The 18608-nt window shown below is 39.0% G+C and overlaps 1 protein-coding gene across 2 annotated transcripts in view; it reads left to right on the forward strand.

Moving 5' to 3' along the window:
- Window positions 1-18608, forward strand: part of Yaf2 (YY1 associated factor 2) — a 114151-nt gene that overhangs the window by 33653 nt on the left and 61890 nt on the right. Inside the window, exon 2 of one of the 2 annotated variants that reach the window (XM_013018795.1) lies at window positions 15989-16060. In XM_013018795.1, the coding sequence (XP_012874249.1) occupies window positions 15989-16060 (72 nt within the window). Of the gene's footprint in view, window positions 1-15927; window positions 16061-18608 lie in introns of both variants that reach the window. The other variant, XM_013018794.1, reaches the window with a different exon arrangement.

Raw genomic sequence — 18608 nt, forward strand, 5'->3', positions numbered from 1 at the left:
TATTTTTTTTATGTGTTTCTGGATTCTGTTTTTGGTCATAAGGCTTGAACTCAGGGTCTGGGCACTGTTCTTGAGCTTTTTCACTCAAGGTTGGCATTACTACTTTGAGCCCCAGTGCCACTTTCTGTTTTTTGGCAGTTAATTGGGGATAAGAGTCTCACAGAGTTTTGAACCATGATCCTCAGATTTCAGCCTCCTGAGTAGCTAGGATTACAGGCATGAATCACTGACACCTGGCTGAAACTGGTGTTTTTAGGGCATTAGTTGTTATGTTATTTCAGTATATTTCAGTAGATTAAAATTTTCTACTAAATGTCAAGCCTTTGACAGATATATGTCAGATGGTTTGGATTGCTGAATTTATATGTCTGTTTAGTACTTTAAAAATCCCAATGGAGCCGGGCGCTGGTGGCTCATGCCTGTAATCCTAGCTACTCAGGAGGCTGAGATCTGAGGATCTCGGTTCAAAGCCAGCCTGGGCAGGAGAGACCTTGAGACGCCTATCTCCAATAAACCACCAGAAAACCGGAAGTGGCGCTGTAGCTCAAGTGGTAGAGTGCTCGCCTTGAGCTGAAGAGCTGAGGGACAGCGCCCAAGCCCAGAGTTCAAGCCCCATGACCGACAAAAAAAAAAAAAAAAATCCCAATGGGTTCAACATGATAGAACACACTGGAGTATCAAGCACTTCAGAGTCTGAGAACAAGAGGATCATGGGTTTGAGGTAGCTTGGCCAGGAAATAAGCTCTAAAAAATAGTGTCAAGTCAGGTTTCCATGGTTCATGCCTGTAGTCTCGGCCAGAAATCTGAGGGTACCAGTTTAAACCAGTCCCAGCAGGAAATTCTGTGAGATTCTTATCTTCTATTGAACACCAAAATACAAACAAAAACAAAACAACTAGAAGTGTGGTTTCATTGGTAGAGCATTAACTTCGAGTGTAAAAGCTAAGGGATTGTGCCCAGGCCTGAGTTCAAGACCCAGTACTGGCAAAAGAAAAATTTTTAATAATTGTCTTTTGGAAATAAGATAATTTTATGATAGGTCAAGAGGTACATGTATTTAATCCTGACAACTTAAGGCAGAGATCAGGAGGATAATGGTTCAAAGCCAGCCTGGGCATATGCAACCCTATCAGAAAAATAACTAAAGCAAAAGATGGCTATGGGCGAGGTTCAAGTGGTAAAGTTCTGCTTAGCAATCTTGGGTTCAAACTCCAATACTGCCAAAAAAATCTATTATTATTTTTTTAGTAATAGAATTATATTATTAAGTTTTATGTTTAGTTTCTTGACTTACCTTGTTGGTTATATTGCCAGTGATCTTTAATGTGCTAGTCAGGCATTGGTGGTTTTTTCCCTCTCCTTTTAGAAAAATCATTGTTGAGAGATTACACACTTCTTACAAAGCACTTATATAGTGGCGGATCTAGAGTTGCTTAGTAAATGGTGACCATAACTAGTTGTTGTTGCTGAGTTAGTTTTTCATTACTATTGTTGGCTTCTGGAGGTGGGAATTTAGTTACAGCACTATCTCATCACTTGTATGTGTAGTGCATTATTGTGTTCAGAGAACATTTCCATATAGCCTTTCATAGGCTGTCAGAGCACCCTATACAGCTGGTGAGAAAATGGTCATCTAGGGATAAGAATGAATCAGAGCTTAGATGAAACCCAGGTTGCCTGACTACAGGTTGATCCCACTCATTCTGCTTTGGTAAAGAGGATATTATTGAAACTGTCCTCTTTCCTTCAAGGTTAGATATAGGCCACCATACTTGTTAGAAAGACTGATGTTTCCCCTAAATAATTCTCTGAAGAATTTTTAGTTTTAGTGGTATTGCATGTGTATAAAATAATATATGAGGGACTGGGAAGGTAGCTCAGTGTGTTTGATTCCTCACACCACATAAGCAGAAAAAGCCAGAAGTGGCACTGTGGTTCAAGCAGTAGAACTCTAGCCTTGAGCTGAAGAGCTGAGAAGACAGAATTCAGGCCCCACAACCCAAAATAAATAAATAATAAATAAATGAGTTCAAAATATTAATCAAGTGTTTGTTGAACATCTACATTGTTTTGTTAATTGGCCTTCATGATTACTAAGTATCTTTTGTTACAGGATCTATTCTGTGATTGATAATCATGTGCTTTATAGGATTCTGTATTTATTGGTAACATTTTTTATTATAGAGAAATATAGAATTATTCAGAATTTTGGAGCTAGAAAGGAAGCTTTTATGTGTCTCCAACATGCTTGGTCATTTCCTGATACAGACTAGTTACTATTTGTCACCTTCAGAGGAATAAATAGTTGTTAGAGGGAAGTCTTCAGAGGCTTATGGTAGATGTTATTATTAAGCTGAAAAAAAAAAAAAGAGTTCAGGCTACTATTGGTTCCTTCTTGTTGGGATTCTCACCTACATTTAGAAAATTCTTATGGTATTATCTTAAAAAACTTAACAGGTAATGAACAATCTGCACTGGAGACTTTTTTGGGTTTTTTTTTAACTCATGCCTAATATCCTGTTGATAGTGAAAATAACAAAACAGCCCAGAGAAATTGTAACTTCTTCAATGTCAGTAGCTGATTTGTGTGAGGTTCAGATATCGAGATCCCTTTTCATTGCTTGGCTGTGAGAGAATTTACATTTCTTTGCTGGCAAATATCTTCCTAAGGATTTCTTCTTGGAATTTTCCTTATACCTAGATCTAGTGCTATGCTTATAGATGACTATTTACACTAAAGCTACTATTTGTAACTAAGAATTAAATTGTTGCAATTTTAAAATCTGAAATGGCTTCCTATTTTAATGCTTTTGAAGTCAAAATGTTAACAAACTTTATATTTTGATGACTTTTATAGTAACATTTATTTTCTTAATATATCCTGGTTTCTTTGATATCGTAGTGTTTCTCAGGAGAAATACCAATAAATGTTATTTTTCTCTTATGCTTGTAAATATTAAAAGTGGTTGGCAGTATAATATATAAACATTTTGATTATATGTATAAATGTATGGAGTAAATTATATTAAGTGAAGTAAGCCAGGCCCAAAGAAACATAGGTCCCATGGTTTCCCTCATTTGCAATAGTTAGTATATGTATGAGGCAAGCAGAAAAGGTCAGATAAGGTGATGTTAGGAAAATGAACCCTAAGATATGTATTGAAATGTTTTTTTTCTTTCATGCATTTGTTTCTAACGCATTTATATGATTATTTCTTTGTTTCTTTGTTTGTCCCTCCCCCACAGTATAACCCCTGCTCTTACTGTATTTGATGTTGGTTTAATTTGTGGAGGGGAAGGGGAAAAACAAGTCGTTTAAATAAGGATACAGGTGGACCCGTTGCAACTATGAGAAGTACACATAGTCATGTTGAAAACGAACTTTACAACTTTGATGGGGAGGGGGGGAGGATTGGGTGGGGGGGAGTCTTGGAAGTGATTGGAAGGGTAAACAAAGGAGGAGGCTACAATGCTTGATAAGAAATGTACTCATTATCTTGACCATGTAATTGTAACCCCTCTGTACAGTTTTTTCACAATAAAAAAAATAAAAATAAAGTATGGAGTAAATTTTGTACTGATAATTTTAGACATATATGGGTTGAACCATGTAATGCTCATGTCTGTTTTTGTTAATTTGCTGGTCCTGGGGCTTGAACTTAGGGCCTAGACTAGCCCTCTACCACTTGAGCCACAGTACCACTTCCAGCTTTTTCTGTTTATGTAGTACTGAGGAATTGAACCTAGGGCTTTATGCATGCTAGGCAAGCACTCTACCACTAAGCCACATTCCCAGCCCTAGGAGGGAACTTTTTAATCAGGGGCCTCTTATTTCATATGACTACGCTTACTCTATCTTTCTGTGCTGCTTACAAATACTGGTCCAAGAGAAAATTCTTTTTTTTTCCTTTCCTTTTTTTTTTTTTTTTCTGGTTGTGGGTCCTGAACTCTGGGCCTCAGCACCGTCCCCTCAGCTCTTCAGCTTAAGGCTAGTGCTCTACCACTTGAGCCACAGCGCCACTTCTGGCTTTTTCTGCTTATGTGGTGCTGAGCACTTGAACCCAGGGCCTCATGCATACAAGGCAGGCACTCTAACACTGAACCATCTTCCCAGCCCTCTATTCATTCTTGCATAACTGTTTTAAAAGAATTTTCAGGCTGGGAAGGTGCCTCAGTGGTAGGATGATTGCCTTGCATGTATAAGGCCTGGGGTTCAATTTCTCAGGACCACATAAGCAGAAAAAGCCAGAAGTGGCGCTGTGGCTCAAGTGGTAGAGCACTAACCTTGAGCTGAAGAGCTGAGGGACAGTGCCCAGGCCCAGAGTTCAAGTCCCATGACTGACCCCCCCCCCAAAAAAAAAGAATGATGGAAAATACTGTATATAGCATCCTCTTCGATTTTAATGAATTTAAAATTTCTGAGAAGTCCTCAGAAAATCAGTTTGTAACCAGACACCAGTGGTTCATGCCTGTAGTTCAAACTATTCAGGAGATTGAGAGTTGAGGATCACAGTTTGACGTCAGCCCAGGCAGGAAAGTCTATGAGACTCTATCTCTGCTAAATCACCAAGTGAAACTGCGGCTCAAGTGGTAGAGCATTAGCCTTGAGCAAAAAAAAAGAAGCTCAGGGATAGTGCTCAAAAATCAGTTTGTTTGTTTGGGCTGGGAAGGTGGCTCAGTGGTAGAGCGCTTGCCTTGCATGGCATGTTGCCCTGGGTTCGATTCCTCAGCACCACATAACAAAAAAGCCGGAAGTGGCGCTGTGGCTCAAGTGGTAGAGCGCTAGCCTTGAGCTGAAGAGCTGAGGGACAGCACCCAGGCCCAGAGTTCAGGCCCCACTACCGGACCCAAAAACAAAAAAATCAGTTTGTTTGTGGGCTCATTTAATGGAGCAGTTCTAACTAAGTCTTCCCCCTAATTTTGTATATATTGTGACATACTATTCTGAAATCCTTTGTTCTGGTACTGCGGTCATCAACCAGTGGCATTAACATCCCCTGAGAGTGTAACAGAAATGCAGACTCATAAGCCCCACTAAAACTTCCTGCATCAGCACCTGCATTTTAAGTTGTTTGTATGCACATTATGGCTTGAGGTACACTGCTCTAATTTTGTCATGATAAAATATCCAGAGGACTCAGGAATTTATTTCTTGTGAACTGTTTTTTTTCTAAAAGGCAGGATTGTACATGCACATACAGATGTGTGCAAGCACATGCATGTGTGTAAAGATATGTGGGGGTGTGGGTTTCTCTCTTATCTGTGTCTGTATCTACAGTGCCCCAGTTCTAGCAGACATTTACATCCCTCTGTGAACGTAATAGCCTCTTAGGTCCAAAAAACATTGCACTTCCTTCTTCTCATCCTGACTCTGATACCCATTACCCAACCTCACAAAATCTCTTGTAAGAGAGCAAGTTGCAGGAAATAATGGGGTAAAGGAGAAATGGGTTTGGCAGTTAAACTTAAGTTACAAGTTTCTTGGGATGGGGGCTGGAGGTTTAGCCCAGCGGAAGGGCGTCCGCCCGGCGCGTGCAAGGCCCTGGGTTCGGTCCTCAGCCCTGGGGGAAAAAAAAAAAGAGAGAAAGTTTCTTGGGATGGAAAAGATCTGGCTTTGCTTTAAAAGGGTCCTGTGATTTTGAATTGTTTTCATTGGAGCCCTCAGATTTCATACAATTGTCTTAATGGCTATCAATTGGAGCAGGCCAATGGGCTCAGTGCAGCCTCACAAACTTCAAATACTCTTTGCTTTTCTATACTTTATTAGGATTTAACACTTCTTATTAAATACAAATGCTTGGCAAAACACGTTTGAAAGTCATTAACCTGCTCTACCACTGTTCTTACCACTCCTGTTTAATATAGGCTAACTTGATTGTGATTAGTTTTTGCCTTGTTCAAGAAGTATTAACAAGAGCTAATACGAGTTTTATTTGGTGATGGGAAAGATTTGAAGCTTGCTTGCTTTCTTTTTATAATTTATTTTTATTTATTGTGAAAAAACTGTACAGAGGGGTTACAATTACATGGTCAAGATAATGAGTACATTTCTTATCAAGCATTGTAGCCTCCTCCTTTGTTTCCCCTTCCCATCCTTTCCTATCCTTCCCCCTCACCAAAGTTGTAAAGTTCACTTTTCAACATAATGACTTGTACATCTCATTGTTGCAGTGGGTCCTCCTGTATCCCTGTTTTAACGATTTGTTTTTTCCCTCCACATATACCAGCATCATATATAGTGAAAGCAGGGGTTATACCATGGGGGAGGAACATACAAAGCAACAAAGACATAATCTTATAAATATGTTAGAAACAATCCCATGAAAGATCTCTCTCTCTTTTTTTTTTTTTGGTCAGTCTTGGGGCTTGAGCTCTAGGCCTGGGAGCTGTCCCTGAGCAATTCAGCTCACATGAGGCTTTCTTTGGCGAGCGCTCTACCACTTGAGCTACAGCGCCACTTCCGGTTTTCTGGTGGTTTATTCGAGATAGGAGTCTCACGGTCTCTCCTTGTCTCTCCTGCCCAGGCTGGCTTTGAACCATGATCCTCAGATCTCAGCCTCCTGAGTATGTAGGATTACAGGCGTGAGCCACCAGCGCCCGGCGAGGCTTGCTTTCTTGTAAAGCTTTTTGTTCCTCCTCCTCTGTGTCTTTTTCTTATTCCTACTCCTAGTCACTTTTGCTGTTTTGTTTTTTTTTAATCAAGGCTGGGAGTGGCTGGGAAGGTGGCTCAGTGGTAGAGCGCTTGCCTTGCATGCATGAGGCCCTGGTTCAATTCCTCAGCACCACATAAGCAGAAGGAAAAAAAAGCTGGAAGTGGCACTGTGGCTCAAGTGGTAGAGCATTAGCCTTGAGCTGAAGAGCTGAGGGACAGCACACAGGCCCAGAGTTCAGGCCCACGACCGGACCCCCCCCCCCAAAAAAAAAGGCTGACAAGGCTCAGAGCCACATAATCAATTAGTAACAAGTAGCACAGTTTACAGATGAAATATACGTTAAATTTGAATGCCATCAAATTGTATATTTCTTTGTTACTGATTTTTCAGTAACATTGACAGTTTACATTTTAGTTGTAATATTGTTCTCTTACACTCACATGGGACTTTAATATATATTCATATTTGTAGTCCTTGAAAACATCTGGTATGCTGGGTACTGGTGGCTCATGCCTAAATCCTAGCTACTCAGGAGATCTCAGGATCACCATATGAAGCCAACACAAGCTGGAAAGTCTGTGAGACTTCTCAAATTAACCACCAGAAAACTGGAAGTAGCACTGTTGCTCAAAGTGATGGAGTGCTAGCCTTGAGCAAAAGAGCTCACCAACAGCACCCAGGCTTGAGTTCAAACCCCACAACAACAAAAATCTGGTTTTATTTATTTGTTTTGGCAGCAAATTTTTTATTCATTCATTTTAGTGCCAGTTCTGGGTCTTGAACTCGGCCAGGGCACTGGCATTGTCCTTGGGCTTTTTGACACCTGGCTTTATTTTTACATTTACATATGTGTTGCTAATTTTTATGTGCATTCAGTATAGTAATATAAAGTGAGACTCTACCTTGAAAATAAATAACCAAGGTGAAAAGGAGAGGGAGGCATGGCTCAAGCAGTACACATTTGTCAAGTGAGCTCCCAGATTTCAAACTCTAGTACTACCCTGCTCCCCACAAAATAAAAGTTAACAGCAACCAAATATACAAGTGGTGATATAATAGCAAACATAGACATACACTTAGATGTATAGCAGTTCCTGTTGTGAAACATTTAGGTTATACTAGTTAATAAAACCAGAGCACAAGAGAAAAGTGTTTGACATTTCCCATAAATTGCTTCAAGGATACTTTTTTTTGTCGATTGTGGGCTTGAACTCTGGGCTTGGGCACTGTCCTGCACTCTTTAGCTTAAGGTGACGAGTGTTCTACCACTTGAGCCACAGTGCCACTTGCAGTTTGTTAGTGGTTTATTGGAGATAAAGAGTCTCACAGACTTTCCTGCCCCGGGGTTGGCTTTGAACTGTGATCCTCAGAGCTCAGCCTCCTGAGTAGCTAGGATTACAGGCATGAGCCACTGGTGCCTGGCTGCTTCAAGGATACTTTTATCTATCCACTTGGCCTCTATTCTGCCTTTATTTTTACTACTTCTTTCCTCCCTGTCCATGCAAGAGATGGGGGAAAGAGAATGAGAATGAATGGGAATCTGTGAATGACTTAATCTCTCAGTGTTCTGATGTTTACAATCAAATAAATGTTTGGGCCAAAACAGTAAGCTTTAGCATCTAGGATATACCCTGCTAGTATAGCAGTAAATCTTGTGTCAGATTTAAGAATTGAGCAGCTAAACTGGTGGGATTTTTGTTTTGATTTATTTGTTTTTATTTGCATGGGTATGTTTCCTCTTCCCCTTCCCTCCTGGTCACTGTGGCCTTTTCAGTATTAAGCTGTAATTCCCTATCTTCTACAATTTCTTTTTTTTTGTTGTTGTTGCTTAAGCATTATCTCCCTGAAAAAGTGTTCCTTTGCCCCTAGGCTTCAATAAATGCTCTTACATTTAAAGTGTTCAATGCAAAGAGTGATTATTGTATTTACCTTCCTGGACTGTTGTCTGGGTCCAAGTCTGTGAACTAAATTTCAGTTTACCATCTTACCGTTGTACTTTTTGGTGCTGAATAAATCTGTGATACAATGAATTTATCATAATTCTCAGTTAATAATGGGATCTTAATACCATTAATAGAAATTCTCAATGCTTGTTACAGTGTCTTTTATTGGAAATAATGCTTAACTGAATTGCAGAAGCCTCTATCATTTATCTGATTCTGCTGCTACTTTAAACTGTTGTTTATTTATTTTTTTCCTATGGAGCATTTGTATTTCACTTTGAATTAGATGAGTGTTTAATTATGCTCATTTATTTGGGTAAAAGAACTTTCGTGGATCAACAGTATCTTTATGGGGAACTTGTTCGGCAGTTTTTAAAGTGTTCTCTTTGGCCACCAGTACAGTGCATTATTAGAACAACAGCCATAGCATTTTATTCTGTGTCATGCTTGTTTGTCAAATCTTTACATGCAGAGAACCAGTTAGTAGAAGTTATTGTAGCAGTCTAGGCAAGAAACAAGGAGGAAATGAATGGATTTGTGATATGTTCAGGAGAAAATTTATATACTTAAGGATTTATTGGATAAGACCAGGGGAGGTAGGAATTGGGTTGAGCCAAGAGGAGTCAGGAATGAATGTACTGTACAATGGTGGTATAATAAAGCAGCTGGGTGAATAGTGGTACTTCTCACAGAGACAGGTTTGGTGGATAGGTTCATTTTTAGATATATTGAGTTTAAGGTTCTTGGCAGAATCTGAGAGCGTAGTTGGATATGTGGGGTAAAGCTTAGGAAAGAGAACTGTAGATATACTATTTGATAGTCATAAGATGTATTACTGACTGGAAGCCAAAGGAATGGGTAGGTTGAGGAGAGAATAGACTGTACAGCATGAGGAAAGAGGCCTAAGATGGGCCTGAGAAACGTCACTATTTTTTTTCCCAGCACTTGGACCATAATTATCTCTTTTCACCTTCTTCATTAGCCTTCCCCCTTCCTGCTGGCACCTACACCCCTCAATAGAGCTTGACACACTTTACTGTCATTTATTTTTTAAAAATATTATAGTATGTATTAATTGTAGCAATATGTTCCACCATAGTGTTAGAGGAGTGCCTGCATATACTATATCTTGCCATGTTAATCTTAGTATTGTAAGTATGTTCTTTTTTTTTTTCACTCACAGTGCTACAAGTACCCACTGAGAGGAAGAGCTACCTCCAAGCTCACTGTGGTGGTTGTCAGCAGGCCTTAGAGTAACTGCTTCCACATTACCCCCTGGGCTGCTAGCATTAGTCATTTGCTGTGTGGGCTTCTCTATAAAGTAGAGCTGCTTTAAACATATACATGTTAGCTTTCCTTAAAGCAAGATACCTGACAATGAGGCAAAGTCTCTAAAATGGAAGTCAGTCTTTTTGATTTTTTTTTTTTGTCGGTCGTGGGGCTTGAACTCTGGGCTTGGGCGTTGTCCCTGCATTCTTCAGCTCACTCTACCACTTGATCCACAGTGCCACTTCCAGTTTTGTAGTGGTTTATTGGAGATCAGAGTCACAAGGACATTCCTTCCCCGGGCTGGCTTTGAACTGTGATCCTCAGATCTCAGCCTCCTAAGGAGCTAGGATTACAGGTGTGAGCCACTGGCACCCGACGGAAGTCAGTCTTTTTAATTCCTTTTGGGAGTAATATCCCATAACTTTCACCAAATTCTGTACATTAGAAATGAGTCACTAAATTCATCCCACACTTAGGAGGAGATTACACAAGGGTCTGAGTATGGGAGGTGAGATTATTGTAGACTATCTTAGTAACTAGAGGAGAAAGTGTTATCCATTAATGTTTAAAACTATTGTAGGATTTTTCTTGAAAGGGAACTTAAAATGTCAAATAGGTCAATAGAGTGTTCTTCTGGCTAAAGCAAGCTTCTGGAAGCTAGAACTTACCTAGTTAGTATTTTCATTTTCAAAGAAGTTTGGATATTAATGTCTTGTCCATCAAATGGTAGTCAAGAACAATGATATGTGTTTCTTGCTCATATTTTCATTGTAGAATTTGTCAGCAGTTGGAATAAGCAACTGATTATTAGTTATTGGTTGTAACCATAAAAGTCAGGCATTGGGCTGGATACTGGTGGCACACATTTGTAATTCTAGCTATTTGGGAGACTGAAATTAAGAGGATCATGGTTTAGTACCAACCCAGTCATCAAGAATCAGGTAGTACAGGATTCTCAACCAGTATTTGGGTGTAGTGGTATATGCCTATAATACTACAATAATAGGAAGCCCCAAATAGGTAAATGGCAGTCCAGGAATGCACCTGGACAGGAAGCAAGACCCTTTTTCAAAAATGGACTAGGGGTATGTCTCAGTGATAGAGTACCTGCTTAGGAAGCACAAGGCCCTGAGTTTAAACCCCAGTACTGCCAACAAAAAACGTTCAGGTATGGGAATATGGAAACAACTTACACAAATGTTTCTAGCAACTTCAAAGACCTTACTAAAGTAGATCCAAGCTGATGGCTTCTAGTGATGATTATAATGATGATTGATTTACCTAGTAAACGTCTGGAGTGTTTCATGAACTCTATTTAAACCATAAGTATTTTAAAAAATTTATTAATATTTAGTGGTACTGTAGTAGTTCAGTGTGTGTGTGTGTGTGTGTGTGTGCGCGCGCGCGTGCGTGTGTGTGCGTGCGTGTGTGTGTTTCTAGGGATTGCACCCAGGACCTCAAATGCATTAGGCAAGGCCTCTACCACCAAGATACAACTCTCAACTTTTTGTTTTTGTTGTTATTTTGAGACAAAATCACTTAAAGGTAATACTATATCTGGATGGTTGTATTAATAGTCTTAGATATGTGGCTAGCTTCCAGGTATTATTTGTAAATAATTTACATTAATTAATCCTCACAATTGCTCTGAATTGGGTTCTGTTTTGCATTTTTCATTTTACAAATGAATGTAGTTTTGTCATCTTTCTTTGTTTTGTTTTTGGGTCCGGTCGTGGGGCCTAAACTCTGTCCCTCAGAGGCTCTTCAGCTTAAGGCTAGCTCTCTACCACTAGAGCTACAGCGCCGCTTCCAGCTTTTTTCTTTTTGCTTATGTGGTGCTGAGGAATCGAACCCAGCGCATGCAAGGCAAGCGCTCTACCACTGAGCCACCTTCCCAGCCCCAAAGGAAGTATATTCTTTTTGGTCGGTTGTGGGGCTTGAACTCTGGGCCTGGGCGCTGTCCCTCAGCTCTTCAGCTCAAGGCAAGCGCTCTACCACTTGAGCTACAGCGCCACTTCCGCCATCTTTCATTTAGACTCAGTTGGATAAATAAAAAAATAGTGCTGTTTTTAACAAATTTCCTTATTGGTTAGGATAGGAAGACATTGTGGAATAAATCTGAGGGAAAGGAGATTTTTCATTAGGAAATGAAATGATATTTATAATTTGGGAGACTTGAGAGAAGTATAAGTACGCATAGAACTATGTATAAGTATACATAGGGTATAAGATACAATCAACCTAATAGATTATATTATATACCAAAAAAAGGCAAACTATCCATCTCATAATTTCAGTTTATAACTCATATGGCCTCTAGAGCCTTTCTCCCTTGGCTGATAGTGATAGTGAAGGTAATGCTAAGAAAATGAGATCACACAAGATTGCGCACTTTACCTAAGGTCTTTGATGGTCTAAAGGAGCTAAAAAAAAAAATGCAGTTTCTATAAGTAACATCCTTTATTAGGTTAGTTGATCTTGTTTTGGTTAATTGAAAGTTTGGCTCAGTTGTGTATCTGTTTATCTCTCTGTGTATGTACACACAGCTCTTACTTGAACCATCAGTTATGTCACTTTAAATACATACAAACAAGTATAAAATCTTAAACTTGGTCACACTGTTGTTAGAATTCCCAATCCAAGATTTATATGAAGAAAAAACTTAGAATTTTAAATGTTAGTTGGAAATTTGAAATAATGTATCTGCAAAACCATCAGAACTTACTGTAATGTTCAAGCCAGGGGTGGTTGTGGAAGTGAAGGTTAATGATCACATTCTAAGCAGAGCAGTTTCTTTATAAGTTTATGTTAATTAATTAACTGATTTATTTTTGCTGGTCCTGGGCACTGTCCCTGAGCTTCTTATGTTCAAGTTGAGTGCTCTACCACTTGAGCCACAACACCACTTCGGGCTTCTTTGAGTAATTTATCGGAGATAAGAGTGTCACAGAGTTTCCTGCTGGCTTCGAACCATGATCCTCAGATCTCAGCCTCCTGAGTAGCTAAGATTATAGGCATGAGCCACCAGTGCACAGCTCATGTTAACTTTGTGAGGCAACTTTTCCTCAGTGAAATGTTTTATTTTGGTTTGATTATTAAGGAATGCCAGTTTATTGATGAACATTATAATTGTTAGGAGTCACATACAGGATACTTTTAAATAAAGCATCCTAATCTCTGAACACTTTTTTCATTCTGAGTTCTTCTGATAGAAATCTATTTTAGGGCAGAGGATGTAGAATGCGTACATGAGGTCCTAGGCTCAACCTCAAGCACACATGAAAAAAAATCTTATTTGAGTTTATGGAAAGATAACAAATATACTTTTCGATGCCAGTCTGACTTTAAGTTATCCTTTTGATTACCTTAAAATACTTTCAAGTTTTTTATTTTATTTTTTATTCTAGTATTGGGGCTTGAACTCATGGCCTTCCTCTCTGGCTTAGCTGGCACTCTTCCACTTGAGCAGAGGTATGCTCTGCTTCTGGCTTTTTGCTTGAGATTAGAGTCTTAATGCTGCCTAGGCTGGCTTTGTACTGTGATCCTCAGATCTTAGTCTCCTGAGTAGCTAGGATTATAGGTGTGAGCTACCACAACCTCAGCTTTATAGATGTTTTGATTCCCTTATATGGTGCATTTGATTCTAAGTCTGTATTACTTAAATGTAAATGGAGGCAACATTTGCTAAAAATAAAAACTGGGGGCTAGATATGGTGGCACAGACCTATAGTCCCAGCTATCTGGGAGGTAGGGACAGGAGGATACAGAGTCTTAAGGCCAGTCCAAGCAAGGGCAGTGAGATCTGTCCCCAAACCAAAGTACATACTTCATACATGGATGAAAGCAGAATAATGAAGCTTGATTAAAATTATTTTTAAAAGGTTAAAAAATAGTAGAGGCATGAATTTCATCAGAGTACATTGTATACATGTATGCAAATACCACAATGAAACTCTTTGAACAATTACTAGATAATCATACTAGAGAAGGGGACAGATTGAGTGGGGAGAGAGAGAGGACAGAGAGAGAGGGAGAGATAAACTGGAGGCATGGCTCAGGTGGGATGAAAAAAAGAAAATTATCATTTGATTTATAATGAGATAGTTTATCCTAGATCATACCATTAAAAAATGTTTGGATTACTGTACCTATAATCCAAATATTAGCAGTAGATCCTTGTGCCATGTAAATACTCTTCAGTTAACTCTAGAAGTTAAGTAAGAATCTAGTTAACTAGAAATTATCTCTCTCTCTCTCTGTTACTCTCTCTCCTTGGGCTTGAACTCTGGGCCTGGGCGCTTTCCCTCAGCCTTCAGCTCAAGGTGAGCGCTCTACCACTTGAGCCACAGCACCACTTCTGGTTTTCTGGTGGTTTAATTGAAGATAAAAGTTTCACGGACTTTCCTGCCTGGGCTGGCTTTGAACCGCAATCCTCAAATCTCAGCAGCTAGGATTATAGGTGTGAGCCACCAGCTCCTGGCTCTTTTTGTTTGTTTGTTTGTTTGAGTTCAGGTCTTGCTGAACAGCCCAGGCTTGGCTTCAAACTTGTCCTCCTGCCTTAGCCTTTGAAATGTTGGGATTACGGGCATGTAATATTTATCTTTATATTACAGTTAGAAATAGGGATTGTGTATCAGTCTGTTAACTTGTTGCTGTAACAAAATGTCTGAAGTTGGATACTTGATAAAGAAAAAAGAGGTTTATTTAGATCTTAGGTTAAGATCGCATTTTCTGACAGCTACTGGTTCAGTCAGATTATCTCTTTGGCCTCCTGTGAGGGCTTCAGTGGTGAATGACATCACAGTGGTAGGACCAGGTGCACAAAAGATCACATTTTGACACAAAGCCAGAGATTAGGGAAAGGCTAGTCTTGCTCTTAGGGAAAAAAAAAAAGTAACAACTAATTAGGGAAAGGCCAGTCTTGCTCTTAGGAAAAAAAAAAAGTAACAACTTCACTCTTTTCAAAGTGATGCTTCCAGTGGCTTCTTTCCTTTCTACTTGGTCCCACTTCTTAATGGTTCCATCATTTCTCACACTGAGAACCAAGCTTCCAGAACAGGTGCTTTTCCTTGGGACACACTTAAATTACATACAGATCATAGCAGTGTACTACCCAAGTAATAGACTTGGAATGAACCATTTGGAAGTAAACACATTTAATAGTAGTAGTAGGCTTGAAGACCCAGATTTGTAGAAAAATATAGAGAGAGCATATATAGAACAATTAGAGTCTTAAAATTAAATAGGAATCTAGCAAAAATCTTGACAAGTATACTGTCATTCTTTACTAAATACAAATATAGCTAATAAGATTGGAATATAAGATTTTCATTAGGATTACTATAGTAGAATCATGATTTTATGGAGTATGGAGAATTTTGTCCTATTTATTCTGTTTGTTTGTTTTCTGGTACTGGGGTTTGAACTCAGAACCTTGTGGTTACTTGGCTTCCTTACTTGGGCTGGTACCCCGTCACTTGAGCTGGTAGTATGCCTTTTTGCTGGTTATTTGGAGATGGAATCTCATAAACTTTTCTTCCTTGGGTGACTTATAACTGTGATCCTTGGGATCCCAGCCTCCTTACAAGTAGCTAGGATTATAGGCTTGAGCTAACAAATGATTAAGACTTTTATTGAGTGATAAATGGAAAATATATTGATGCTTTTAAAATTTTGGAAGATCATTAGCCAACCATGGCAACTGTACCTATTTTCATATAAGCCACACTAGTACAATTTTAAGAAATGGTAAATTTAATTAAACTATTTATTCCTCTTACTAATAGTGAAGAAAGGGTGGAATAGTTTGATAGCTGATATTTTTGTTTGCCAAAATACTACAGTCATTATATTGGACATTTAAAAAAGCTGAAAACATTTAACTCTTTCATTGAGTTTCTGATGCCAGCAGTTTCTCTTGACACTGGTTAGCAAGATGTTTCCATGTTTGCTTTGATATGTACCTATAATAGATCTCTGGTGAATTTAACATCTCTTTCTCCTGAAGTTCTACATGTGCTAGTAATCTCAAATAAAATTAAATAATCTTCTTATTCTGATAGAGAAGAAAAAACTGGATCACTTACCAGTAACTGGAGTTCTCCTATTGGGTAATCTCCACAGATCCACATTCTTTGAAGTTATTGTGAATGCCTCGAGGACCAAGGAACCGTTGAAATTTCCAATTTCAGGAAGGTAAGCAAGTGCACTGAAGCATGTCTCTAGCATCTCCCAAATCCCTGCCCCCCACTTTCTTACATATACGTCTGTACTGCATGCCCCCTCAGTTCCAGTGGATGCCCATCAGGAAGATTCTCATGCTGGACAGAAGGGCAAGAGAGGTGGATCTGTGAGGGAAAAGACCCAATAGGAAAACTCAAGTTACTGGTAAGTAATCTGGTTTTCACAGACTTGAGACTTTTTTCTCTCAAATTTCTTCTCTTTAGAAGGGTTTCATACAAAGCAAGTTGTTTGGGATAGCTTCTTTTTGTATGTTTGATGTGAATTATGAAAAATACTATGCAGATGATAGAACAGACTTTAATTGTTGCATGAAAAAAGTATGACTATTGTTAAGGTAATTACTTCATAATTGTTTTAAAAACAAATAGTAGCTTTTGGTAAATAGTGTAATGGTTCTAAAACAGTGTAGAAAGCTTCATGTTGAATTTTTTAATGAATTTGTTTACAGTGCTGTTTTTAGTGAAATAACCACCTGAATTGTAAAATTTGTGCACATACCAAATTTGGTTAAATTTTTTTTAGCACAGTAGTTCTTAACAGTAATGGATAGCTTTCTGTTAATTTATTAGCAGTTCTTGCTTTTTTTCTTTTTTCTTCTTCCTTTCCTCCCTCTCTCCCTTTTGTTTCCTAATGATCCCAGAGATCAAACCTAGGGCTTTGTGCATGCTAAGCAGTGTTCCACCATTAACTATATCCATCCCCAGTCCAACTAGTGCTTCTTAATGACATAGTTATCTTTCATCATTGAAGATTACCTGAAAAATGGTTTTTAATATGTTGCAATTATACTTACCCCATCCTTTTTTAGTGCTGAAAGGGCTTATTAATGTGATACATAGCAGAAATGGTTGAATTTGAGCTCTGTGATTCTATATATAACAATTAATTACATTGGCATAGAAATGTTAAAATTAGTTTCTTATTTCTGTTTCTCTCTTCTGCATTCTTACTAAACTTTTTTTTTTCTTTAATGCCAGTCTTGGGGCTTTGAACTAAGGGCCTGGGCCCTGTCCTGTGCTCAAGGCTATTGCTCTATCACTTGAGCCACGACTCCACTTCTGGCTTTTTTGCAAGTTAATTGAAGATAGGAGTCTCATAGACCTTCCTTCCCGGGCTGGATTCCAAACACGTTCCTCAGATCTCAGCCTCCTGAGTAGCTAGTATTAAAGATGTAAGCCACTAATGCTCAATTCAGAAATTATCCCTTTTTTGGGTTAAGAGAAATGGGTAACAATGTTGTCAGACACTTTGTACTCATACTTTGTACTGTTTAGTACAAAATGGGAACTTCTTTGTACAACTACTTAAAGATAAGAAAAATAAATAAATATTTTTTTAAAATTCAAAAAAAAGAAACTATCCCTTTTTTTTACTTTTTAATTTTTATTTTTGCCAGGCCTAGGGCTTGATCTCTGGGCCTTGGTGCTATCCCTGAGCTCCTTTTGCTCAAGGTTAGCACTCTTCCATTTGAGCCACAGAACCACTTGCAGCTTTTTCTGTAATTAATTGGAGATAAGAGTCTTATGGACAAGCCAGGTACCAGTGGCTCACACCTGTAATCCTAGCTACTCAGGAGGCTGAGATGTGAGGATCGCTGTTCAAAGCCAACCCGGGCAGGAAAGTCTGTGAGACTCTTATCTCCAATTAACCACCTGAAAATTGGAAGTGGCGCTATGGCTCAAGTGGTAGAGTGCTAGCCTTGAGCTAAAGAGCTCAGGAACCGTACCCAGACCCAGACTTCAAGCCCCACGACCAACAATAACAAAAAGAGTCTCATGGACTTTCCTGCTCAGACTAGTTTTAAACCTGATCCTTAGATCTCAGCCTCCTGGGTAGCTAGGATTACAGGTGTGAGCTACTGGTGCCTGGCTTCTTTTTTCTTTTTTAATTACTTAAATTGTTTTTTTTTTAAAATAAAAGTGATATGCAGAGGAGTTACAGTTACATAAGTCAGATATAGATGACATTTCTTTTTGGACAATGTCACCCCTTCCCTTGCTCTTTCCCAGTTTTCTTCCTATCTCCATCCACATCAGAAATTATTCTTGAACAGTACTTTCTTTTTATTTTGGTCAGTCATGGGGCTTGAACTTGGCTTGGGCGTTCTCGCTGCACTCTTCAGCTCAAGGCGAGCACTCTATCACTTGAGCCACAGTGCCACTTCCGGTTTTCTAGTGGTTTATTGGAGATAAGAGTTGGGCTTTCCTGCCTGGGCTGGCTTTGAACTGAGATCCTCAGATCTCAGCCTCCTGAGTAGCTAGTAGCTAGGATTACAGGTGTGAGCCACCAGCGCCCAGCCTTTTTTTTTAGCACACAGAGCCTGTCATAGTGCCACGCTAATAGGTTTTGTATTAAATTTTCCTTTATTTGTGGAGTATTCATGATTCACCTTCATTCTTGAGATATAATTTCCTCAATCTGAAACTTTTGTTGGTTTGACCTGGAGAATTGCTATATTTATGCCTTGGCTGGTGCCTTCATATTCTTTTTTTTTTTTTTT

This window comes from Dipodomys ordii, unplaced genomic scaffold, assembly GCF_000151885.1.
Source record: "Dipodomys ordii isolate 6190 unplaced genomic scaffold, Dord_2.0 Scaffold42, whole genome shotgun sequence".
NCBI lineage: Eukaryota > Metazoa > Chordata > Mammalia > Rodentia > Heteromyidae > Dipodomys > Dipodomys ordii.